The sequence below is a fragment of the Mustela nivalis genome (genome assembly GCF_964662115.1).
Source record: "Mustela nivalis genome assembly, chromosome: 17".
Lineage (NCBI taxonomy): Eukaryota > Metazoa > Chordata > Mammalia > Carnivora > Mustelidae > Mustela > Mustela nivalis.
In genome coordinates this window covers 22,989,368-23,009,533 of record NC_139036.1, presented here as the reverse complement: position 1 = coordinate 23,009,533, position 20,166 = coordinate 22,989,368, and the positions used below count along the sequence as shown (strand labels likewise).

Below are 20,166 nucleotides of genomic sequence, written 5' to 3'. Positions count from 1 at the left end.
AGAGAGAGAGTGCACAGAGAGGAGGGACAAAGGGGGAGAGAGAGAGAGAATCCTAAGCAGCTTCCACGTTCAGAGTGGAGCCCGACACGGGGCTCAAACTCATGACCTGAGATCATGACCTGAGCTGAAATCAGGAGTCAGACACTTAGTCGACTGAGCTGCTCAGGCACCCCTGCCAACCTGTTTGGCAGCCACTCTTACCACCCTCTCTCCCAGTCCCGGAATAAGCAGAGCCTACTCACAACACAGCTCTGGCCACACCCTGAAGACTGACGCCAGGGGCGGGCTTGCACAAGGACAGGGAAGCAATGTGCACACGGACACCCACCATTCGCCTGCAGCCTGATGTGCCTAGAACTGAGCTGAGTCTCGGGCCTCCTGGGGCTTACAAGGAGAGGCAAATGCTAGTTATTTGGTGCATAACACTATCCTCACATGATACAGATGGGGACCAGGGGGACCTAGCTGGCTCAGTCAGAAGGGCACGCAACTCTTGATCTTGGGGTCGTGAGTTTGAGCCCCACACTGGGCACAGAGATTACTTAAGTAAATACACTTAAAAAAAAAAAAAAAAAACCAGAACAAAGATAGGGACTAAAGTTTGGAGAAGGTGAGCAACTTTCTCAAGGACCCAAAGAGTCAGGCTTCAATTCCAGATACATCTGATTGCAGAGCCCATGCCAGCCTGAAGGGTACTCTTGTGCCATGAGATAAGGGAGTCTTCTCTTGCAGGTGGATGCACCCATTATAGGCTTTGGTGAAAAAACCCCAGACCAGATTTCAGACCCCATTCATCTTACTGGCATGCTTCCTGGCACAGTACACAACCTACACACCTGTACATGACAACCTTGGCCACCCAGCTATAATACAATGTGGTCTGTGCTCTAAGAGAGGCCTGGGCAAAGCACTGTGGGGGTTCTGGATAAGGCTGGTTCATTGGGCCTGGGTTGGGTTGAGGAAGGGCTCACAAAGGATGCAGGGGAGTTCACCTGGGGGAAGAGCATTAGAGATAACAAAATCTTTCAAATACTCCATGGTATTTAATCCTCGGACAACTCTGAAGAGGGATTCCTTTGGCTTCATTTTACAAATGAGAAAACCCTCAGGAGATCTTTCTCTGTGAAAGGCAAAGGTAGAGGGACTGAGGTCTACCTGACTCCAGCCCCTAGGCACTCTGCCTTCCTGAGAGCTTCCCTCCTGGAGGGCCCCTCCTTAGTCCTAGTCTGCAGGATAGCCCACCTCACGCGTATCCAGGCTCTGGCTTGCTGCTCCAGCTTACAACATGAATACAGACATTCTGACAGGAAAAAGCCATTCACTAGTGGAGTTCACACAGGAGACCCCATAGACCCGCAGCTAGACAAAAGTATCTCACTGGCCCAGCAAAGCCCTCATTCTGCCCCGAGCCTGAGCCGGGCAGGCCCAGGGCATGCTGGGCTATGGATGAGCTGATGCAGGCTCAAACCTGTGACCTGGTCTTGGGTGGCACTGCTGGGCTCCAAGTCACAGGGCTCACTCTCACTGCCCCTCCTCCCATGAACCCTGACTGTCCCCACTCCCCCACTTAGCTCAGCTCTGTCCCCCTACCTTCCAGGAGGTCTGCTCTCTGGGTCCACTCTGAACAGCAGATTTCTTCACCCCTAAAAGTGCTACAGCTGCTCCCTGAAATCATACTAACCTCTGGGCAAAGGCAGGCTTCCCTCAAGAGGCAATGAGAACCGTTCCAAAGCCTGGACACCCACATCAGAGAGCTCACTTGGCACTTGGCCACCCCCATTACCAGTCTCTTTGAATTCCAGGAGCCTGGGCAACCTCACACAGATCATTTTACTCCTGCTCCTCCACGGGTGACAAGAAAAGGAGTGACTCTCTCTGCTTCGCCACCAGGGAATCTGAGGGGAATCATCTGGCCTTGAATTCATCCTGCTGGATCATTTAGCTTCTACTCATGTCCCATGCATCCCTGGTGGGATGCTTCCTGCTAACCCTACCGAACCCCACCCCAACCCCTCCACAATGGCCCCCATGACAGCACAGCAGTAACCCCCAGTGAGGAGGAAATCCCTGCTCCAAGACCCTGGACCCCTGGGCAGGATTCACAGGCCTCCTGTCTTCAGCCCCTCCGACCACCCAGGACCAGCCAGCAGGTCTGAGGAGCTCTTGACCCATGTCCCCAGGGCTCCCAGCATCCACTCCCCAGCTCCCCTCCTTCCCACCTCCTACTCCCAGCCCTCCCTCTCTGGGAAACTGACCCCACCCCCGGCTCCACGGATGGGAACTGATGGGCCTGAGTCAATCAACACATCCCACCAGACCCAAATTAACCCAAGGGGCGGGACTACCATACAGGAGACCCAATCTCTTCCCCAGCATGCTGAGGCCCAAGGTTGTAAGGGCCGGAACAGCTGCAGCCACTTTGCTGCCACATGGGGGAGACTGGAGGTGTCAGGGGCCATGTTGACACTGCAGAAGGCAGAACCAAGAGACACAGAGAAACCAGCTCCTCAGTGATGCCCTTTCACCTTCTGAAGCCTGGACATTTTCAACGCTGTGCACCAACAGATCCCTTTAATTCTGTAAAAAGGTCTTCTTAGCCATAACCCCCGAAGAGGCCCCTTCCCAGCGGTGAAGGCCCCAGGGTGCTCACCAGGTTGACAAAATCCTGGTAGCAGATCTGCCCATCTGCATGGCTGTCGGCGAGAGCCAGGAGCACCTCCCTTTTGTGCGGGTCGAGCTTGGAGCTGTGGCTCTCCAGGAGGCTCCGGAACTTGCCTGTGCTGATGTAGCCTGTGTTCCCAGGGTCAAACTGAGGGAGAAGCACAGACAGCAGCGGGGTCAGTAGGGCCCTGCAGGTGTCCCATCTCCATCACCACACATTGGCTCCTGTCCCCAGCCCTTCTGCCAACACAGGCCTAGGCCGAGTCTGCGATGTGTCCAAGGCCCCCATGGGAGAACCCGCATAGGGCATGGACAACCACTTAAAGACCCAGAAGGCCCTGGAGCCCTTTGAGATCACCCAAGCCAACCACCTTGTGCCTAGACAGGGAAGCTGAGCCTCAGAGAGGTTAAGCTCTCTCCTGTCCACCCCAGTCCTAACCCTGGACAAGAGGAAGAGCAGGAAGGAAAAGGCAGAGTGAGGGGAGGAAGATGAGAAACTGCCAAGGTGTGGCCCAGAGGAGCCCAGGGGTGTTGCTGAGGCCCTGAGGCTCAAGGGATCAGGGTCCCAGCCTTGCAAATTTGGCCACGCATGGCTGCTGGCGCCTCTCACACCCACACTCTCATGTACCCACAGCCATGCACACGGGCCTGAGTGAGGCTCCCCAGAAACACTGTGCAGCTTTGCATATCTGCGTCCCTCTGCCCAGGGACCCCTTGCCAACCTCGTCTCCCGGGAAGACTCTGACTCACCCTGTCCAGCAACTCTGTACAGTCTTGGGACTCCCCAGGACAGAGGCTGCCCTGGCTGCTCCCTGCTGTGCGTCAGGCAGACCTCTGGCCACCAGCCTGCCCAGCCCTCTGATCTCCTACCTGGGGCTCCTCCCTGGGCTGCCGAGTCTCAGGTGCCAGTGGCATGGCGGACCCCAGGATTTAGCAGGCGCCTGGCATGACTGGCATTCTGTAAACCTTTCCTGGGCAGATAGATACATGGTGGGTACTGGGACCAACAGAAGGATACCAATCTTCCAGTGAAAGTACCATCGGTTCAAGCAGAAAAGGATCTCATTCCTCTCTCCCAGAGAAGCTCCCAGACTTCCTGTACCTCTTCTGCAGACCCTTCTTCCACACAGAGCTCCCCCTAACCCAGGATCTGCCCTGCCGCCAGCACACACCCTGCTAGAAAGCGGCGAGAACGATCTCTCGCCAATGTCAGCAGCTGTCCTGTTCACCACGTGCCCCACCCCCGCCCCACGCGAAGTTGCCAAGCCCACACACACCTTGGTGGGCGGCTGAGGTTTGAAAAGGCCAACAGACGCCATGGATGTCCTTGTGGCCGGGACAGGGGGGGACCCAGATGACCAAGGCCGCATTTCCCCCCTTTGCTAGAGAAGGTCAATGGAGACTATTTTAGGAAGGCTGATTCAGTGTGCAATACCTCTAAGACAACCCAAGAGAAATAGCCAAGAGTCACAAGTCTTGGGCTGTTTAAATTCTTCCCAGAACTCAAGGAGGAAAGCCATCCCCAAAGAGGCTTATTTAAAAACATGTGTCCCCACCCTCCATTCCAAATACCAGGTTCCAGGGATAACACCCATTTGATTCATACCACTGAGTACTTCAGGAAACTCAGCAATTCCCTGCACCAAAAAGATCTTTAAGAATAAAAATTTGCTGGGGGCAGCTGGGTGGCTCTGTCATTAGCATCTGCCTTCAGCTCAGGTCATGGTCCCCAGATCCTAGGCTTGAGCCCCGCATCGGGCTCCCTTTACAGCGGGGAGCCTGCTTCTCCCTCTCCCACTCCCTGTGCTTGTGTTCCCTTTCTTGCTGTCTCTCTCTGTCAATCAATAAATAAAATCTTAAAAAAAAAAAAAAGGAATAAAAATTTGCTATTTTCATGGGGCCAAACACCTTTCTAAGCACTTTATGTCTGTAATTTCTTTGACCCCCGACAACAACTTCATGAGGCAAGTCCTGTTCCTAGCCCCATATTACAGTTGGGGAAATTGAGGCACAGGGAAAGGAGCACTGAGAGGTTAGGGGACGTGCCTGGAAAGCCGCATTCTGCATCGTGGTGGCTTAGACCTGGGGGGGGGGGTCACTGACCTTCAGCCTCCAGGGGCTGCTCTGGGGCTCTGGAGTAAAGGTGAAGGATCAAAGAGAGGAGAGGAGGGGGGGGGAGGAGGGGGACTCGAGGAGTCTCATGGTCCACACCACAGACTTTGAAAGCAAGACAAGAGCTGCACATGGCAACAGTTCTGACATGCCCTCCCTGCCCAACCTCCCCCTCCGCCCATTGCTCAGATAGGAAAGTGAGGCCTGGATGGGAAAGTGGCAATGACAGCCAGTGAGGGTCCATTTCTGGTACCTGGGACCCCTTGTACTCCCACAGGCTGACACAGGCCCCCTGACTTACTGGCCTGGCCTCACGGGACCCCCTGTCCTGAGTGGGCTGAGGTTGGGGGTGAGCATAGGGGGTGGAGAAGCAGTCCGAGTCCTGGGAAAATCCAGTCTTCCCCTATGCCACCCCGCCCTGAGCACTGCGGGGAGGGGGGGGGGTGGAGGGGCGGTGACAGGCCCACAGTGTGGAGTCTCTCCTGACCGGGTCTGGGGGAGAAAGCCCCATGGCCTCTTAATCAAGAGCTGGGACACCAATCCCCTCCCTGGGGCTGCCTCAGAGGCTCGGGAGGGCAGCAGGGTGGAGGACTGGGATCAGGCAAGGGCCCCTCGCCCTTGTTCCAGCTCCAGACAAAGAACCACCTGCTCCCCTGCTCTCCCTCCCCCACTCCAGGGCTCCCTGCTGTTGTCCTAGTGACAGGGGCTGCCCTGTGGCTCACGCCCCCTCCCCCCACCCCAGACCTGCACATTACAGGCTCCAGACTATGCAGAATGAGCTGGAAACAGGCCGAGTCTCCCTTCTCTGCCAAAACTCTACCTTTCGTGCCAGAGCCAGACAGGCCAGACAATGGGGGTCATCACTACCCTAATAATGAGGCCTTGGGGATAACAGAGGGTGCCTAGTGGGGAGGGAGAGGCAGGAAAGGGGCTGGCTTCGCATAGGACGCCTTCTACACCCCTCTCAGAGCCCACCACCTGGGAAGAAGAGGGTCAGAGCAGAGGCAGACCATGGGCACGGTGGTGGGGGTGGCAGAGGGAGGGAGACCCAGGGAGAGAGAATCAGAGAGAGAGAACTTGAGCAGAAGATGGACAGAGGTAGGTCCCTTGCCCCAGAAGAAAACTGAGGGCTTCTAAAGGAGGTTGCATGGAGCAAGGCAAAACCGCACTCTTGTTTCAGCCACTAACTAGTTCGTATAATTTAGAGTAACCGTCTTAAGCCGTAATCGCCTCCTCTATCAGGCATGCCCAGCGTCCCCTCAGGTTGCAGCGGGATCAAGCAAATGCGGGGCCACAGCTCTCAGGGCTGAGGGCGAAGGGCGGCAGGGACTCTGTCTGGCTCCTCTCGCCTCATGCAAAGCGAAGCAGGGAGCATCCCTGACGCAGGGGCTTGGCTGGCCCTCCTGGACACACATCCAGCCTTTGGGACTCCTTCAAGGCCGGGTATGGGGGTGGGGGAGAATAAGATCCGTGGTTTGGAGCTTTTGGGAAAAGAAACCCTACAAATGCAATTTTCCTCGTTAATAATGTGTGGAAGGCCCCCAAGCGCCCCCCTGCCACGTGCCCCATGCCCTGGATTCATCCAGTTTCAGCAGTGGGTCGCTCTCAGGATGAGGTCTGGGCTGGGCGGGCTCCAGGCAGCCTGATGGGGGCTGGGGGGGGGGGGAGTGGGCTGTGAAAGGGCCTCAGGCAGGGGCCCAGCGGGGAGCTGGGAGTCGGGAGCATCCTCCCAGCTGCCTCCTGAATAGGGCCCAGCACCGTGGAGGGAGGGGGCAGGCCAAGTGCACATTCAGCCCGAGCTGAGGAGGCTGGCAGCAGGGGGAGGAGAGAGGCACAGAGTGAGGGCCGACCCTCCCTGGGCTCCCGCCCACCTGCCTCCACCATAAAAAGAGCTGCCAGAGGCTCCTCAGGGACCTTTAATCCCAGCACTGTCCAGCCCTCTGGCCCCTTAATCCTCCAGGTCGCCAGTTTTCCCCAGCCTGGGGCCCCACACTCACCCTGTCACATAACCCACCTCCGGACCTGGACCCCCTTTCCTGGTGCACTCATGGCTTAGACTGGGGAAAGAACCCGGCGCCTTCCATACTGCTGACACCTAGGGATGCTTCCCTTCTTTGGGGCAAGGACGAGGGGCAGGGTTTCCAAAAGAACCCGGACCCCGGCTGCGGGGCCATCGTGGGCAGATCATCAACCACACTGCCTCAGTTTCTCTTCTAATCACATGGTAGGCCCTCTCCCTTCTCAGGATGATGTAAGGGGGTCCATCCCTGTCCCTGCACACATAAGCACACATAGGCAAAGGGAGGCTGGGGAAAGAAATCCACAACCCAGGGGCGCTTGGGTGACTCAGTCAGTTAAACGTCTGCCTTAGGCTCAGGTCATAATTCCAGTGTCCTGGGATCAAGCCCCATGTTGGGCTCCCTGCTCGGTAGGGAGCCTGCTTCTCCTTCTCCCTCTGCCTGCCACTCCCCCTGCTTGTGTGCACGCTCCATCTCAAACAAATAAAGTGGTTTTTTTTTTTTTTTTAAAGAAAAGAAATCCACAACCCATACAGCCTATGGGGGGCTGCCAATCTTCTCTCCTTGGTCAAAGGGGCTGATGGGACATTTGGGATCAGGATAAAGTGATGCACATCAGGGGTGAGGTCTGTGCCCTTAGAGGGTTCCGGTGTCAGCGGGGAGACGGGCAGCAGACCAGGGAATCAGAATTTGTGGTCCAGGAGAGCTGAAAAGAATCTCTGTGGTTCTCAAACTGTTCTGTAGAGTTTTAGGGGCTCTGACACCCTGAGAGGATGGGAGGGTATTGCTGAGGAGGCCCCACTGGGGAGCTGTTCCACAAACTGGCCTTCTGCAGAGCACTCAATTGAACGACATGACAAAAACTACCTAAGCAGAATGGCCTCTTGGTCTCAGACATTACCTCACTGAAACCCCTGCTCATGTCCTGGTTTGCTGGAGACCTATTGCCTGAGCATGATGATTACGAGAGCCCTTCCCCCCTCAAAAATGGTTAGCCTTCACAACAAAACTCTGAGGTAGACACTATTATGAGCTCCATTTTCGGGGGGAGGGGTACAAGGCATGGAGAGCTGACTTGGCCACGTCTGAACAGCCAGCAATTGGTGCAGACGGACGGATTCCCATCCAGGCAGACAGGCCCAGGGCCTGCCCTCTCCTATCATTAGGATCATGTGGCTAAACATGATTTGAGAGACTGGCTAAACATGGTTTGAAGGACCATCCAATCTGGTCCTTCGTTTACTTAACAAATATTTACTAAGGATCAGCCACAGGCCAGGCATTGCACCTTATTTTCTGGACGGGGAAACGGGTGCAGAGAGCAAAAGAAACTAGCCCACGGTGAGGACACAAGTTAGTGGTCAAGATGGGAATGGTTCTAGGTTCCTCCATGGGAACCTGCCCCAGTATTGCCCTTCCTTGTCTTTCTTTGTCCTGCCTGTGTATGAAATACGGCCCCTGGCTCAGAGTTTCCCCATGTGTGTTTTGTGGAACACCAGCCCCAAGATGGTGTCTAAAATAAGGTTTCCAAGGTCCCATAAGTTTGGGAAACCCTTTTGCAAGAGTCTGATGCATAAAACCATAGGAAGCGTGCTACGAATTCTTACGGTGAAGAGACATGTCTGATTTTGTCCAGCCCAACATTTCCCAAACTTAATGGGCCTCTGAGCAGCCTACTTTCTACAGCAACACACCGTCAAACACTCTTTGGGAAAGATGCATGAATCCATAGAGTCATTTCCGCCTTTTGTGGAACCCGGCCCCTCTGTCCATGGTTCGAAACCAGCCTTTTCCCTCCATTGTCTGAGTGGCAAAGACCCTCAAGTCCAACTGATACTTTGTCTGGAGGCCTCCCACAGTTAGAAAACTGCCTGACCTCAGCTGCAGCCCAAGAGTTGAGGGGGATGCTTCTCCATAGAGACTGAAGAATCAGGGACTGGCCTCAGGGAAGGTTGGGCTGAGCTCACAGAGAACAGCCCTGCAGGAGCCAGGAATCTGCCTGCTCAGCACCCAGGACAGCGCCACCACTTCTCCCCAATCCCCCAGCCCCCACCTCCCCACCACCTCCGGTCACCGCTGCCAGCCAGGGAGCCAGGCCAAGCTTCAGAGTTTACCCAGTAGCAGTGAAGCATATGAAAAAGAAGAAAGGAACACACTTATTTTACATCAATTATGTATGTGTGAATTGGACAAACTGCATTTCCAGGACAATTGCCCGTCTGATCCTTGTTCCCAGCACTCGATTTCTCTTCTAGCTCCCATGACCATGCTCTCCCTCTCCTTGATGGAGAGAGGCCCAGGATCTCAGTGAAGAAGGTGGGGACCTTCAAGGACCCCCGTAGGCAGTACCTGGAATGCCACTGTGGTGGAGAACTGCCCAGTCCAGAAGATTGGACCTGGGATCTAAGGAAGGCTCCCATCCCTGGCCCCAGTGTCCTCTTTCTGTCCTCCCAAGACAGAAGGAGCCCTGGGAACTGACCACATGGCATGCATGGGGGGCGGGGGCGCGGGCCAAGCACAGGCAGCTGCCCCTCCCCACTCTGGGGATGGTTACCCGGCCTCATCTGCTGGGTCCTTGCATCATTACCCAGCTTCTGAACAGAGATGAATTAACGAGGCTACCCAGCAGCTTATGGCTCAGCAGAGCTGTCCCCACCCAAAAGCCAGAGCCCACCAGGGAGCTCTGGCCCATTATGGATATTTACTGCCCCATAAATTAGGTCCAGGCCTGCAGCTGCTGAGGTCAGGAGGTGAGGTTATGGGAGTAGCAGCTTTCTCTTCCAGCACTCCTTCCTTGCAAATAAGGATGCTAATTCTTCCCATAGAGAAAACCATCTCTCACCAGTCCCCTGACTTCTCCCCCTTGATTCTGAGACACAGATTTTTGGCCAATATCTTATGATGTTAATTCTCACACACCGACCCTAGAGTGAGTGTGATTGGTCTCATGTATCAGATATGGAAACTGAGGTACACAAAGTTAAGCAACTTGCCCAGAGGCTCTCCCAAGTGAGTGGAGCAGGGCACCATCCGGCCTGCTCAAGCTGGGGCTGGAATGGATTTTCAGACCTCAAGCCTCCCTGGGAAGAAGAGAGAGCAGTTCCTGAAAACCAGGTTCTGACCCTCCTGTCCTTGGGTCTCCCCACATGGAGGCACGAGGGAGCCTTGGGCTCCCCTGTGATAGGGCCAGCCCAGGCCTCTGACAGCTGGAGAAGCTTCCGGGGTTGTAGGATTCCCAGCTGTAGTATTTCTATTCTTTGGGCTCCCATGGAATTGGTCTGGGGGGAGGCAGCTCGTCCCTCTCAGGAGGCTTCTCCCACCCGAGCATCCCTCCTCCCCATTAAGTCAAATAGCTGAAGCCAGCTCTGAGGTCGGCAGGCTGGTTAGGGAGTCAGAACACCCTTCCCTCAGCAGAGAAGCGGGCATCCTGGCTTGAGTCCAGGCTGAGTGGCTGGATAACGGGCCTATTTCCAGAAACCACCCAACTCTCTCAACACCTGGGCTGGAGAGGAAGAGCTCCCAGACTCCCCAACCCCATGCAGGAAGCTGGGGTTAGGTGGGCAGTGAGGAGTGGGGGCCAGCTCTTTCCTCCGGGCTTTGTCTCTTTCCACCCTGAGAGCCTCTTAGAAGACCCTGCTGCTCCTTTCCCAGAGCCCCCCAAAGAAGACCTTGGAGACTCTAGAGGGCCGCTGGGGGCTATGACTCAGAGGCAGGTCCCTTGGGTCCCCAAGAGCAGACGAACTGCCCGCTGACTCATCCAGGCACAACCATCACAGTGCCTGGGGACTAAAGCTGAGTCATAGCCACAAAGGCAGGCATCCAGGCCCTGGAGGGATGGGGGGAGACAGGTAGGGAGGGGTGGGACTGGGTGCAAGCAGAAGGCAGGGGGTTGACACCTGCTCCATCCCCTCCCTTTAGCCTATACCCATTTCCTCCTGCTGCTTCTTCTGGAAACCACAGAAGGGTCCCTTGTTCCCCAGAGATGATCGGGCTAAGAGATCCAGGGAGGAGGGGAGTGGGAGCTGGCCAGGTAGGATAAACGGTCATCAGACACTTTCGCCTCCTGGGACCCTCCACCCTGTTCCAGAAGCCACCCGAGGCGATGTGGACAAAATTATACAGTCCCTCCGCAGAGGGCCCTCATTTGCTTGGTGTCTCTGGGCAAGCCCTGCCCCCTGGGGCCTTAGCTTCCTCCTCTGTAAAGAGGGAATAGCACCACTCATCTCACAGGGCTGCTGAAAGATCAAAATGAGATGAGGACCTACGTGCATGCAGTAGGTACTCAACAGTTGCTCCCTGAAAGAAATATTTGCCAACTCAAACCTGTGATTTGCCTCAGAAAAGCTGGTGGGACAGAGCTGGTGGCTACCCCTAACTGTTCACAACTCAAGATATACACGGGCTCATTTCTGTAACACAGAAGAGTGCCCTATGCTCACGGGAGGCCACCAGGAACTGCCAAATGGGGCACCAGGAGGAGGAGCCTGGCTCTGGGCTCCTGATGGCCGGACCCTTCACCCTCAGCCATGCAGGCATCCAGCCAGTGAGCCAAGGGGACACCTGGGCGCCACTCGCATCCCAGGCAGCCTTTGTCCCAACACTTCCCTTCTCTCCCTACAGAAATTTCGGGAAGCATGTGGAAGAAGCCAGCTAGACAGGGTACAAGGAACCCTAGACTGGAGATCTGGACACTGATTTGCCACCTAGAACTATTACGAGTCCGAGGTTCTTTTGAGGACAGCATCCATTCTCTTAAATTCCAGGAGCAGGACAAGACGGCCATGTTTACTGGGTGCTCTCCAAACACCATGGCTGGTGCTACACACATGCCATCCCCCAGGCCTCACAACAACCCCGAGGGGAAGGAGGTACTCTGGGCAGCTCATAAATGAGGCAACAGGGGCCTGGGGAGGTCACCTGGCTTGCCTGCTGCCACACAGCTGGGAGCAGAACTGGGACCTGAGCCAGGGGTGTGCCCTCCCCACTGCCCTAGTCACTCAGGACGCCAAGTAAGCAAATGGAAGGCTGCAAGGCCTGGTGGCGGGAACACAGGTCAGAGGGAAACAGAACTGGGCTCTAGTCCCAGCTCTGATACGACTGCACCGAGTGACCTCAGAAGGCCGCTGGCCTTTGCTTCCCCGTTTGCAAGATGAGCAGATTGGACTGGAGGCTTCCACCAGCCTTCTCCTAACCTAGGGTCTTCGAGGTGGGAGCAGCCCCAGAGGGGCGAGCATGAGCGAGGTGGCCCCACGGTCAGGGCCTGCATGCGGAAAAGACGTTGGAACCCCAGACTGTCGTCTGACGTGCCTTCTGCTTGAACACGTGTGTGCCCATTATGGGGCAAGCGGCATATAATCTCGGCTCCCTTGGCCCAGCGCTCAACTGCCATCCATAGTGGTCAGGGATAAAAGGGTTAATTCAGCATGACTGCCAAGGTCACTGGGGCAGGAGCAGGATAGGAAAGCTGGCTTTGTGGTGGAGGGACATCCACAGCCCACGGGCCCTGGAGGGCAGAGCTTGAGGGCAGAGCCTGAGCAAGGGCTCCAGTCAAACCTGTGGCTTTGTCCTTCTCTGGGAACCTCTTTCTGCTGGCTAATCATGTGTTCCAGGGGGCCCGCTGTCAATGCCCTGTCTCCCAGGCAGGTGTTTTCTCTGTGGCCCCTCACTAATCCATTCAATGGCCCCGTGTGAGCCTCTTTTCAGCTCCCAGAACTTAAGCCAGCTTGCGGGAGAACTGCAAATGAGGTAGGTTTCGGGGTCAGGTCGAGGGAAAACCTCGGCTGGAAAGAAGGGGGCGGAGCAGGGGAGACACTTGGGGGGAAAGCCAGCAGGAAAACCCTCTGGTTTCGGAAGTGGCTCTCTTTCCGGGAGCCTGCCCTGGGAAGGAGCTGGTTTAGAGAGGCCGCTGCTTTCCCGGGGGGGCCTGGATCTCAAAAGCTGCCCTGTGCGTCTTCCAGCAAATTCTGATTCCCAGTTAAGAGGCTGTCGAATGTCCACTGGTATCTGACACTGGAAAGAGTCTCTACTTCCACTTAATTCCCACCATTGTTCCTAGAGTTCTAGAGCACTGTCCTTGTTTGACCAACAAGGAAATTAAGGCTCAGAGAGCTAATGCCACTTGGCCCCAGTCACAAAGGCAGTCAGGCTTGGAGCCAGGTCCATCCGACTCCAAATCCAGGGTTCGGTACCCAGCAGGCCCTCTCAGTTGCTCTACGTCCTGGCTGTAGCACGTTTATAATTTCAGAGGTGGGACAGTCAAAATTTGTCTGCTCTGCTGGGAGATTAGCAAAGTTGGGGCTGTTATGGGGGGCCCTGAGAAATGCATACTCCCAGTGGGAGGGAGAAAAAAACAACAACAACAAATTAGTTCTAATCCTTTCTTTTCCTTCTCCCTCACCTGAGCTCGAAAGCAACTGGGCTTTGTTAAGAGAACTCTGCTCCAAACACTTTTGCTTATTAAACATTGGCAGAGGGCGCCTGGGTGGCTCAGTGGGTTAAGCCGCTGCCTTCGGCTCAGGTCATGATCTCAGGGTCCTGGGATCGAGTCCCGCATCGGGCTCTCTGCTCAGCGGGGAGCCTGCTTCCCTCTCTCTCTCTCTGCCTGCCTCTCTGACTACTTGTGATTTCTCTCTGTCAAATAAATAAATAAAATCTTTAAAAAAAAAAAAAAAAAAAAAAAACATTGGCAGATCTTGAAGGTATTTTAAGGGTGAACCTGGAAATGGCTTTCCCACCCTGGAAGCCCTTGATGGGTTAAGCGCTTAACCTAGATCTTGACCTTGGATCCCTGCTGGCCCCTCCCTGAAGTTCGGGAAGGGACTGAGACTATCAAAACATAGCCAGAAAAAGAGGATCCTATGGAACTTCATAAAGCAAGGACTGAAGGGCACATTGTGCGAAATTACAAACATCAGTGTGATAGATGAGACATAAAGAATAAACTGACCCACCCAAAAAAAATTTTTACCAAGTGTTAAATTTTCCAAACACATTAAGGTAATGTTTCTTAATAAGTGCTGGCACCACTAGGGCACCAGGGTGGCTCAGCGGGTTAAAGCCTCTGCCTTCCGCTCAGGTCCTGATCCCAGGATCCTGGGATGGAGCCCCTCATCGGGCTCTCTGCTCAACAGGGAGCCTGCTTCTCCATCTCTCTCTGTCTGCCTCTCTGTCTACTTGTGATCTCTGTCTGTCAAATAAATAAATAAAATCTTTTAAAAATATTAAAAAAAAGTAAGTGCTGGCATAACTGGATTGGAACAAGGTCTGGTTGGAGTAAAGGGTTAGATGATTTCTTTAGCCACAGAAAATGTAGTAAGAAATAGAAGTGCATATTTATAAGATCTAAAGAGGGATGCAGACTGGGGCGCCTGGCTGGCTCCGTTGGAAGAGAATGTGACTCTTGGTCTCAGGGTTGTGTGTTTGAGCCCCATGTGGGGTGTAGAAATTGCTTACATGAATCAATAAACTCTAAACAAAATAAAGAGGGATGAAAACTGTCTCAGATCCAAAGCAACAGGAGGAATCACGACGGAAAAGCTCAACAGATTCAACTACGGAATAATCAGACATTTTGTACCACGATAGTACACTTTGACAACAGATTCGTATTTGGGTAACTCTAAAATCTAATACGGGGCGCCTGGGTGGTTCCGTTGGTTAAACGTTTGCCTTGGGCTCAGGTCATGATCTCAGGGTGCTGGGATAGAGCCTCGTGTCGGGCTCCCTGCTCAGGGGGAGCCTGCTTCTCCCTCTGCCGCTCCCCCTGCTTGTTGTGCTCACTTACTCTCTCTCTCTCTCTCCCTGTCAAATAAATAAATAAATAATCTTTTAAAAAATGATCAAATAAAATCTATTATTTAGGAAAACCATTCAGATCCCAAGCTCATGAAAAGATAATCCCTTCAAGCAGATGTGGAAATAGGAAACAAAATGTATAATGGACCATCTGGGGGTTGAAGTGATGACCTCCAGGTTTCCTGCCTACGGTAAGTCCCAGGAACCACGGGGATGGGGATGAAGTCTGAGGCGGGGTAAGGAGGGCTGCCACGCTACTCTCCTGCTTGAGCAGGCCAGCCTAATTCCCAGAATATTGGGTGGGGAGCCTCCAAGGGACTGGGGTCACCTGTTTTCGCTTCCAACTCCCACAAAAGGCATCCTGACCATTTAGTTGAGGGGTGACCATACAGGACCAACAGGCCAAGGTCATGACTTCTAGTTCTTGGGCTTTAATTAGCCTCCTACTACGTCAAAGCTACTCCATGTGCTGAAGAACCAGACAGCACAGAGGGAAACGGTGCAATACCTTCTCTAAATCCTGGGGGAGAAGTCCCAGCAGATCCCAGTTGGAAACTGGATAATCACTGGGGTTCCCTTGACCGAGGAAGGAAAAGAGGACCTACTGGGGCCAGCTTCTCATCCCATCGACCTCTGGAAGGTGAACACATCAGCTCACAGGGACTCCAACAGGTGTCATGAACCCCATCCCACTGACCACAGTTGGACTGGTCAGGGCTATTTCTGGATAAGGTGGTTGAGGGGACTGCCTCAACCTCCAGTCGAATGTTCTTTCCTAAGTGCCCCAAGGTCCCCAATCCTCAAGTCCTACCGTTAAGTAGGCCCATGGGAAGAGGCAAGGGGAAAACCCTTCCTAATTCTGAACACCCTTGCCCGTGAACTTGCATACACCTTTGTGAAGCTTCATAGCTACTCTCCAGTTAGTGCCTCTGGGGAATGGTCCCGGGGACAGCTTCACAATGTAGGGGCAAGGAACACAGAGGGACTGGATCTCTGCCAGAGGTCAAGCCCTGCTCAGGAGCAGCTCTCCTTAAACACAAATCACCCATAGGAAGGAAAGTGCCAGAAATAGGCTTCTCCTTCTTCTTTTTTTTTTTTAAGATTTATTATTTTAGATGGAGAGCGACATGCGGAATCCTTGCTGAGTGCCGAGTCAGACGTGGGGCTTGATCCCATGCCCCCTGAGATCATGACCTCAGCCCAAACCTAGAATAAGGCACATATGCAACGGCGCCCCTTAGGTGCCCCCAGAAATGGACTTCTAACACCACATGATGGGCGGGGAATAGACAGACATAAGGCAGAACTTACTGTGAAAGAAAATGGTTTGCCCAGAGTATGTTGTGAGTTTCTTTCCTAGAATTAATTTTGTGTCTAGCACAGTTTCCCGCCGGGCCTTCGCGGAACCAGGGGGATGCTCCCTGTGACACGAAGGACCTCCCTTTGGTAGAGGAAAGTGGACTTCACAGACCACCTGCGAATATTAGTTGCTACACGTTCTCTCCACACACTCTCTCCTCTCTCTGCTCCAAATTCTTCCTACTAAAATTTTCCTCCGGCGGCGCCTGAGTGGCTCAGTGGGTTAAAATTTTCCTCCATTCACCCAAATAGCTCCTTTTAAAATGTAAACATACACAGAAAATTAATCAAATGAGAAAGACAGACACAGAGGGAAAAAGAAGGATACACTTTGTTCTAGGTCCTGCTTCTAAATCTGGCGGGAGGTGTGAAGGGCTGGCAGCCTGCTGGTCCTGGTGTCGGTGGCAGCAGGCGGCCCCTCCTGCCTCAGGGCTGCAGGCCAGCAGCTGCTTCGCTCCCGGGAACTGGAGGCAGAGTGGGTGGCGAGTGGGAGCGGAGGGAGCGCTGCGCTGCCCCGCTGGGGTGGGAGCCGGGAGCCTGTGGATGTTCCCCAAACCACAGCCAGGCCTCCTGCTAACGCGGTTGACATCGGCAAGCAGCTCCCCAATCCTCCCCACCCCCTCCTGCCATGACTTTCCAGCTGTAATTCTGGGTCTCAGTCCCACTCGAGTCCCTGCATTTGGGGGGGGGGGTTCTTGGAATCGAACTGGTCTGTCGCCAAAGCTGTCATTTCTGCCAACAGCTCACCCCACCCTGATTTTCCCTTTTGCCGTCCAGGTTCAGCATCTCAAAGTTGTCTGTGCCTTTCGCCCATCCACACGGGTCCAGGGAGATCTTCCCGTTTGCCCATCGCCACAGCCCTCTTCCTTCCCACTCTTGTCGTCCTCCACGTCCATTCACTGCAGCAGGTCCCGGTCTCATTCCTGCAATCCACCCTACCTCCATCCCACTGGCACACAGGACCTTTCCAAAGCATTGCTTGGATCCCTGTTGAAAAGACTTTCAAAGGCTTTCCCTGCCTACAGCAGGATCCGTCTGGCCAAAGCTACTTTGTCAGCTTCATCTCCTTGCTCAACCCAACAGGTTCCCTCTGGCCCAAGCAGCCTGGGCACTTAAAGTTGTCCAAAGTTCACAGAGCGATCATGCCTACTGCAGGACCACCGCATCACTACTCCCCTCCCCACGCTGGGACATCCCTTGCCTCCTCTCCCCTGCTAGAGGAATGGAAAGAGAGGGGGGAATACACAAAAACTCTCAGGCAGGAAGCAACAAAGAACCTGTTTCCTTGCTGAAGGTCAAATGTCCATCAACAGATTCCAAAGTTGGTATTCCCACCTCCACTCCCCACACCTAGACGCTAGGAGTTGCAAACAATAACATGCATCTCCCATAACTCTCTCATCCCTGCCGCAAAGTTAGAGTCAGCCTGCAAAAGAGCCCATACTGTGAGTCACCCTCCAAGGACAGCACGGAGTAGACTTCAGTAGTGGCCACGGATCTTTGAACGTGGAGGTAAAAAAGGAGAGGAAGAGTAACTTAAGCCCTTCCCCCACATCCCCAGTCCGGGCTGCAACACACCCCCCTGCCTGCGTATAGGGAATATCCCAGGCTTTCGATATGCGTTGTGCAATTTCTACATGTTATAAACCCAGCTCTGGTGAGGCAGAGTTGGGAGGAGGAGGGATCGAAGGATCTCTCAGGGGAGCCCACCGCCTACTCCTGAAACCTGGAGAGCAGTGGAGAGCACTGTCGATCACTCTTAGAGATGCACTAAGCCACGCCCCCACCACACGTCACCGTCTCAGGAGTGCAGAGCTAGGGAAGCCCACGCAAGCAGGGAGACTGATTGAGGGGAGGGGTGGAAGGAAGTGGGGGGATTTAACCGCTCACATACCTGATCAAACAGGACTTTCCAGTGCTGGTAGAGAGGGAGGCCATGCAGAAGAGGAAGAGGAGAGAGAGAAAGAAACACACATCACCACGGACTCTCTAGCCCCCTGATATTCCTGACATAGCTTCCCAGCTGCTGCCCAGACTCAGGAACCCGCCGCAGGACACCAGTGGAACCCGGGAAGAGCTCCCCAAATCAGTCTGCACTAAGCAAAGTGAAGGAACTCAGGTTGGGGAGGGGGAGATATCCCTCTCTTGGAGACCAGCAGGCAGGAGGAGGGATAAGCTAAGCGGAACAAGGGTGATTCTCAGCAATTACTAAATAAAGGCATCCAAATCTATCCAAGGGCCTCTAATAACTTCTGCCTAAAGCTCGTGTCCACGTCTACTCCCACACCTGGGAACCCACCCTGCTGCAACAGTCTAGACCTGCTGGGGGCCAGAGACCCTCTACTCAGGAAAACTCAGCCCTGAATGAACACTAAACCTTTGCCTGCAGTTTGGGAGGAGGGGTCTCCGAAATGCACTGAAATCTAAACAGTCTCTCCAAGGCTGAATCTAAGTGCTGAGTGCACAAGCCTGGTGAGTACAGAGCTTCGGAGCCAGAAGCAGGTGAGAGGTTTAACCAAGGGGGCCAGCGGGGAGGCAAGAGGTTAAGCGCCCCTGGGGTACATTCACTGGTAGGTTAAGGGTCCTGGCTTCTCCATTTCCCTAGCCTGAGAGAGGGCTAGGGCAGGGCAGAGTGTCTCTCCAGTTTTTCACCTCTATATGCAGGTTAACCTCAGGAGGGAGTAGCTTAAGCAATCCCAGTTCCCAGGACTCCCCAGTGCCCGCTCCGCCGATGGCTCCCCGGACCAAAGGGAAGGAGACTCCAGCAGCAGATGGCAGGGAAGCCCTCTGGGGCAGCCCCTCCCCATCCTCGCCCGGGGGACCATCGCTGGCATCGACACGGTCTGGGACTCCTAGGCTCTCTTCTGGAAGCAACACCGCTCCCAGCGCTCTTCCCCTCCCTCCTCCGGCCCGGTTCAGGGACCGGGCCGGCTTGAATTTCAATCAGTGTCGCGACAGGGCAGGTGCAGGGAGGGAGCTAATCCGGAAGCGAAGGAGGGGGTCGCCAGACCGGTCAGCGCTGCCGGGTTCCGGGGACTCTGCGGCGCCCGCTCCTTCCCCGGGCTCAGAGAGCCCGCAGGTCGCGAGTGGGAGGGAAGGGGGAGTCACTGCTGTGACGCGGCCGCCTCTGCGGGAAAACGCCGTGTCCCGGGCACTGCACCAGCCGCGGAGTGGGGGCTCCCGCGGCCGACCAGTCCCCAGCGCAGCGGCTGGGCTGCGTCCCGCAGGGAAGCCGCGGAGCCCGAGCGGGGGGTGGCGCGCGCGCGTTTGGGGGAGACCGGTCCCTCCGCCCCCTCCCGCCCGCGGGGACCCGGCCAATCCGGGGCGCTCCCGCGTCACCTTGAAACCTCTAAGTTGCCCCGCGGGGGCGAGACGGGGGCAGCTCCCCCGTAAAGCCCCCCAGAAAGTTTGCCCGGGCGGGGGAGGGGGCACTCACGTCCTCCGGCGCCGCGGGCGGCCGCTCCTCGGCCTCGGGTTCCAGCTCCTCGATGCGCTCCGCCTCGGCGCAGGCGGCCACTGCGGGGCCCGGGCTGGGGTGCTCGCCCATGTCGACGCGGGGTCCAGGGCCAGCGGGCGGCTGCGGGGCTCGTCCCGGGGCGCCGGGCTAACTTTGCGCCGCGCCGGCCGCGCAGCTCCAGGGGCTCTGTGCGCGCCGCGCCGCCTCCGCGCCGGCCCCGCCGCCCGCGCCCGCCCCCATGGCCCCGGCCCCCGCGCCGCCGCTTCGCCACCCCGGGACGCCTGGGCCCTCACCGCCAAACTTCTCCGCGCTTGCGGCCCCGCCGGCCTCCGCCTGCGCCCCAGCCCCCACGCCCGGCTCCGAGGCGAGGGCGCCCTTGGGCCAGCCCCGGCCCCGCAGCTCCCCGCGCTCCCTTCCCGCTTCCCGCGGCCCCCGCTCTGCGCCGGAGTCTCCTCCTCCCCGCGGACTCCTCGGGGGCGGCGCGCGGGCGGGGGCGGGGCTGCTCCCGGGGACCGCCGTCCCCCGCCCCCGGGCGCCACCACCAGAGCCAAATCGGTCAGAGCGGCGCGGCCCCGGGAGGGGAGGGGGCAGAGCTGCGGCTGGGTTGGCGGGTAAGTGGCCGCACCGCCCCGGGCGGGGGGTTGCGGAGGGGAGTGCTGCGCTGTCGGTGGCCCCATTACCGCCAGCCTCCACCCCGGGACCGCGTTGGCCTCGGGGTCGGGGTGGGGTGCAACGCCCACTTCCCAAACCCACCGGGTTAATGAT

General features: G+C 55.9%; 1 protein-coding gene across 4 annotated transcripts in view; it reads right to left on the bottom strand.

Annotated features, from left to right (window-relative positions):
- RHBDL3 (rhomboid like 3) overlaps positions 1-19,930 on the bottom strand; it is a 52,200-nt gene extending 32,270 nt beyond the window's left edge. For 2 of the 4 annotated variants that reach the window (XR_014304889.1, XM_082707357.1), the window contains exons 1-3: positions 19,381-19,929; positions 17,839-17,862; positions 2,651-2,809 (exon numbers count right to left, since the gene is read on the bottom strand). Coding sequence is in view for 3 of the 4 variants with exons in the window: in XM_082707357.1 (XP_082563483.1) it covers positions 2,651-2,809; positions 17,839-17,862; positions 19,381-19,491 (294 nt within the window). In the remaining variant the exon portion in view is untranslated. Of the gene's footprint in view, positions 1-2,650; positions 2,810-17,838; positions 17,863-19,380 lie in introns of all 4 variants that reach the window. The other 2 variants (XM_082707358.1, XM_082707359.1) reach the window with 2 other exon arrangements.
- Between the last annotated feature and the right edge of the window lie 236 nt (positions 19,931-20,166).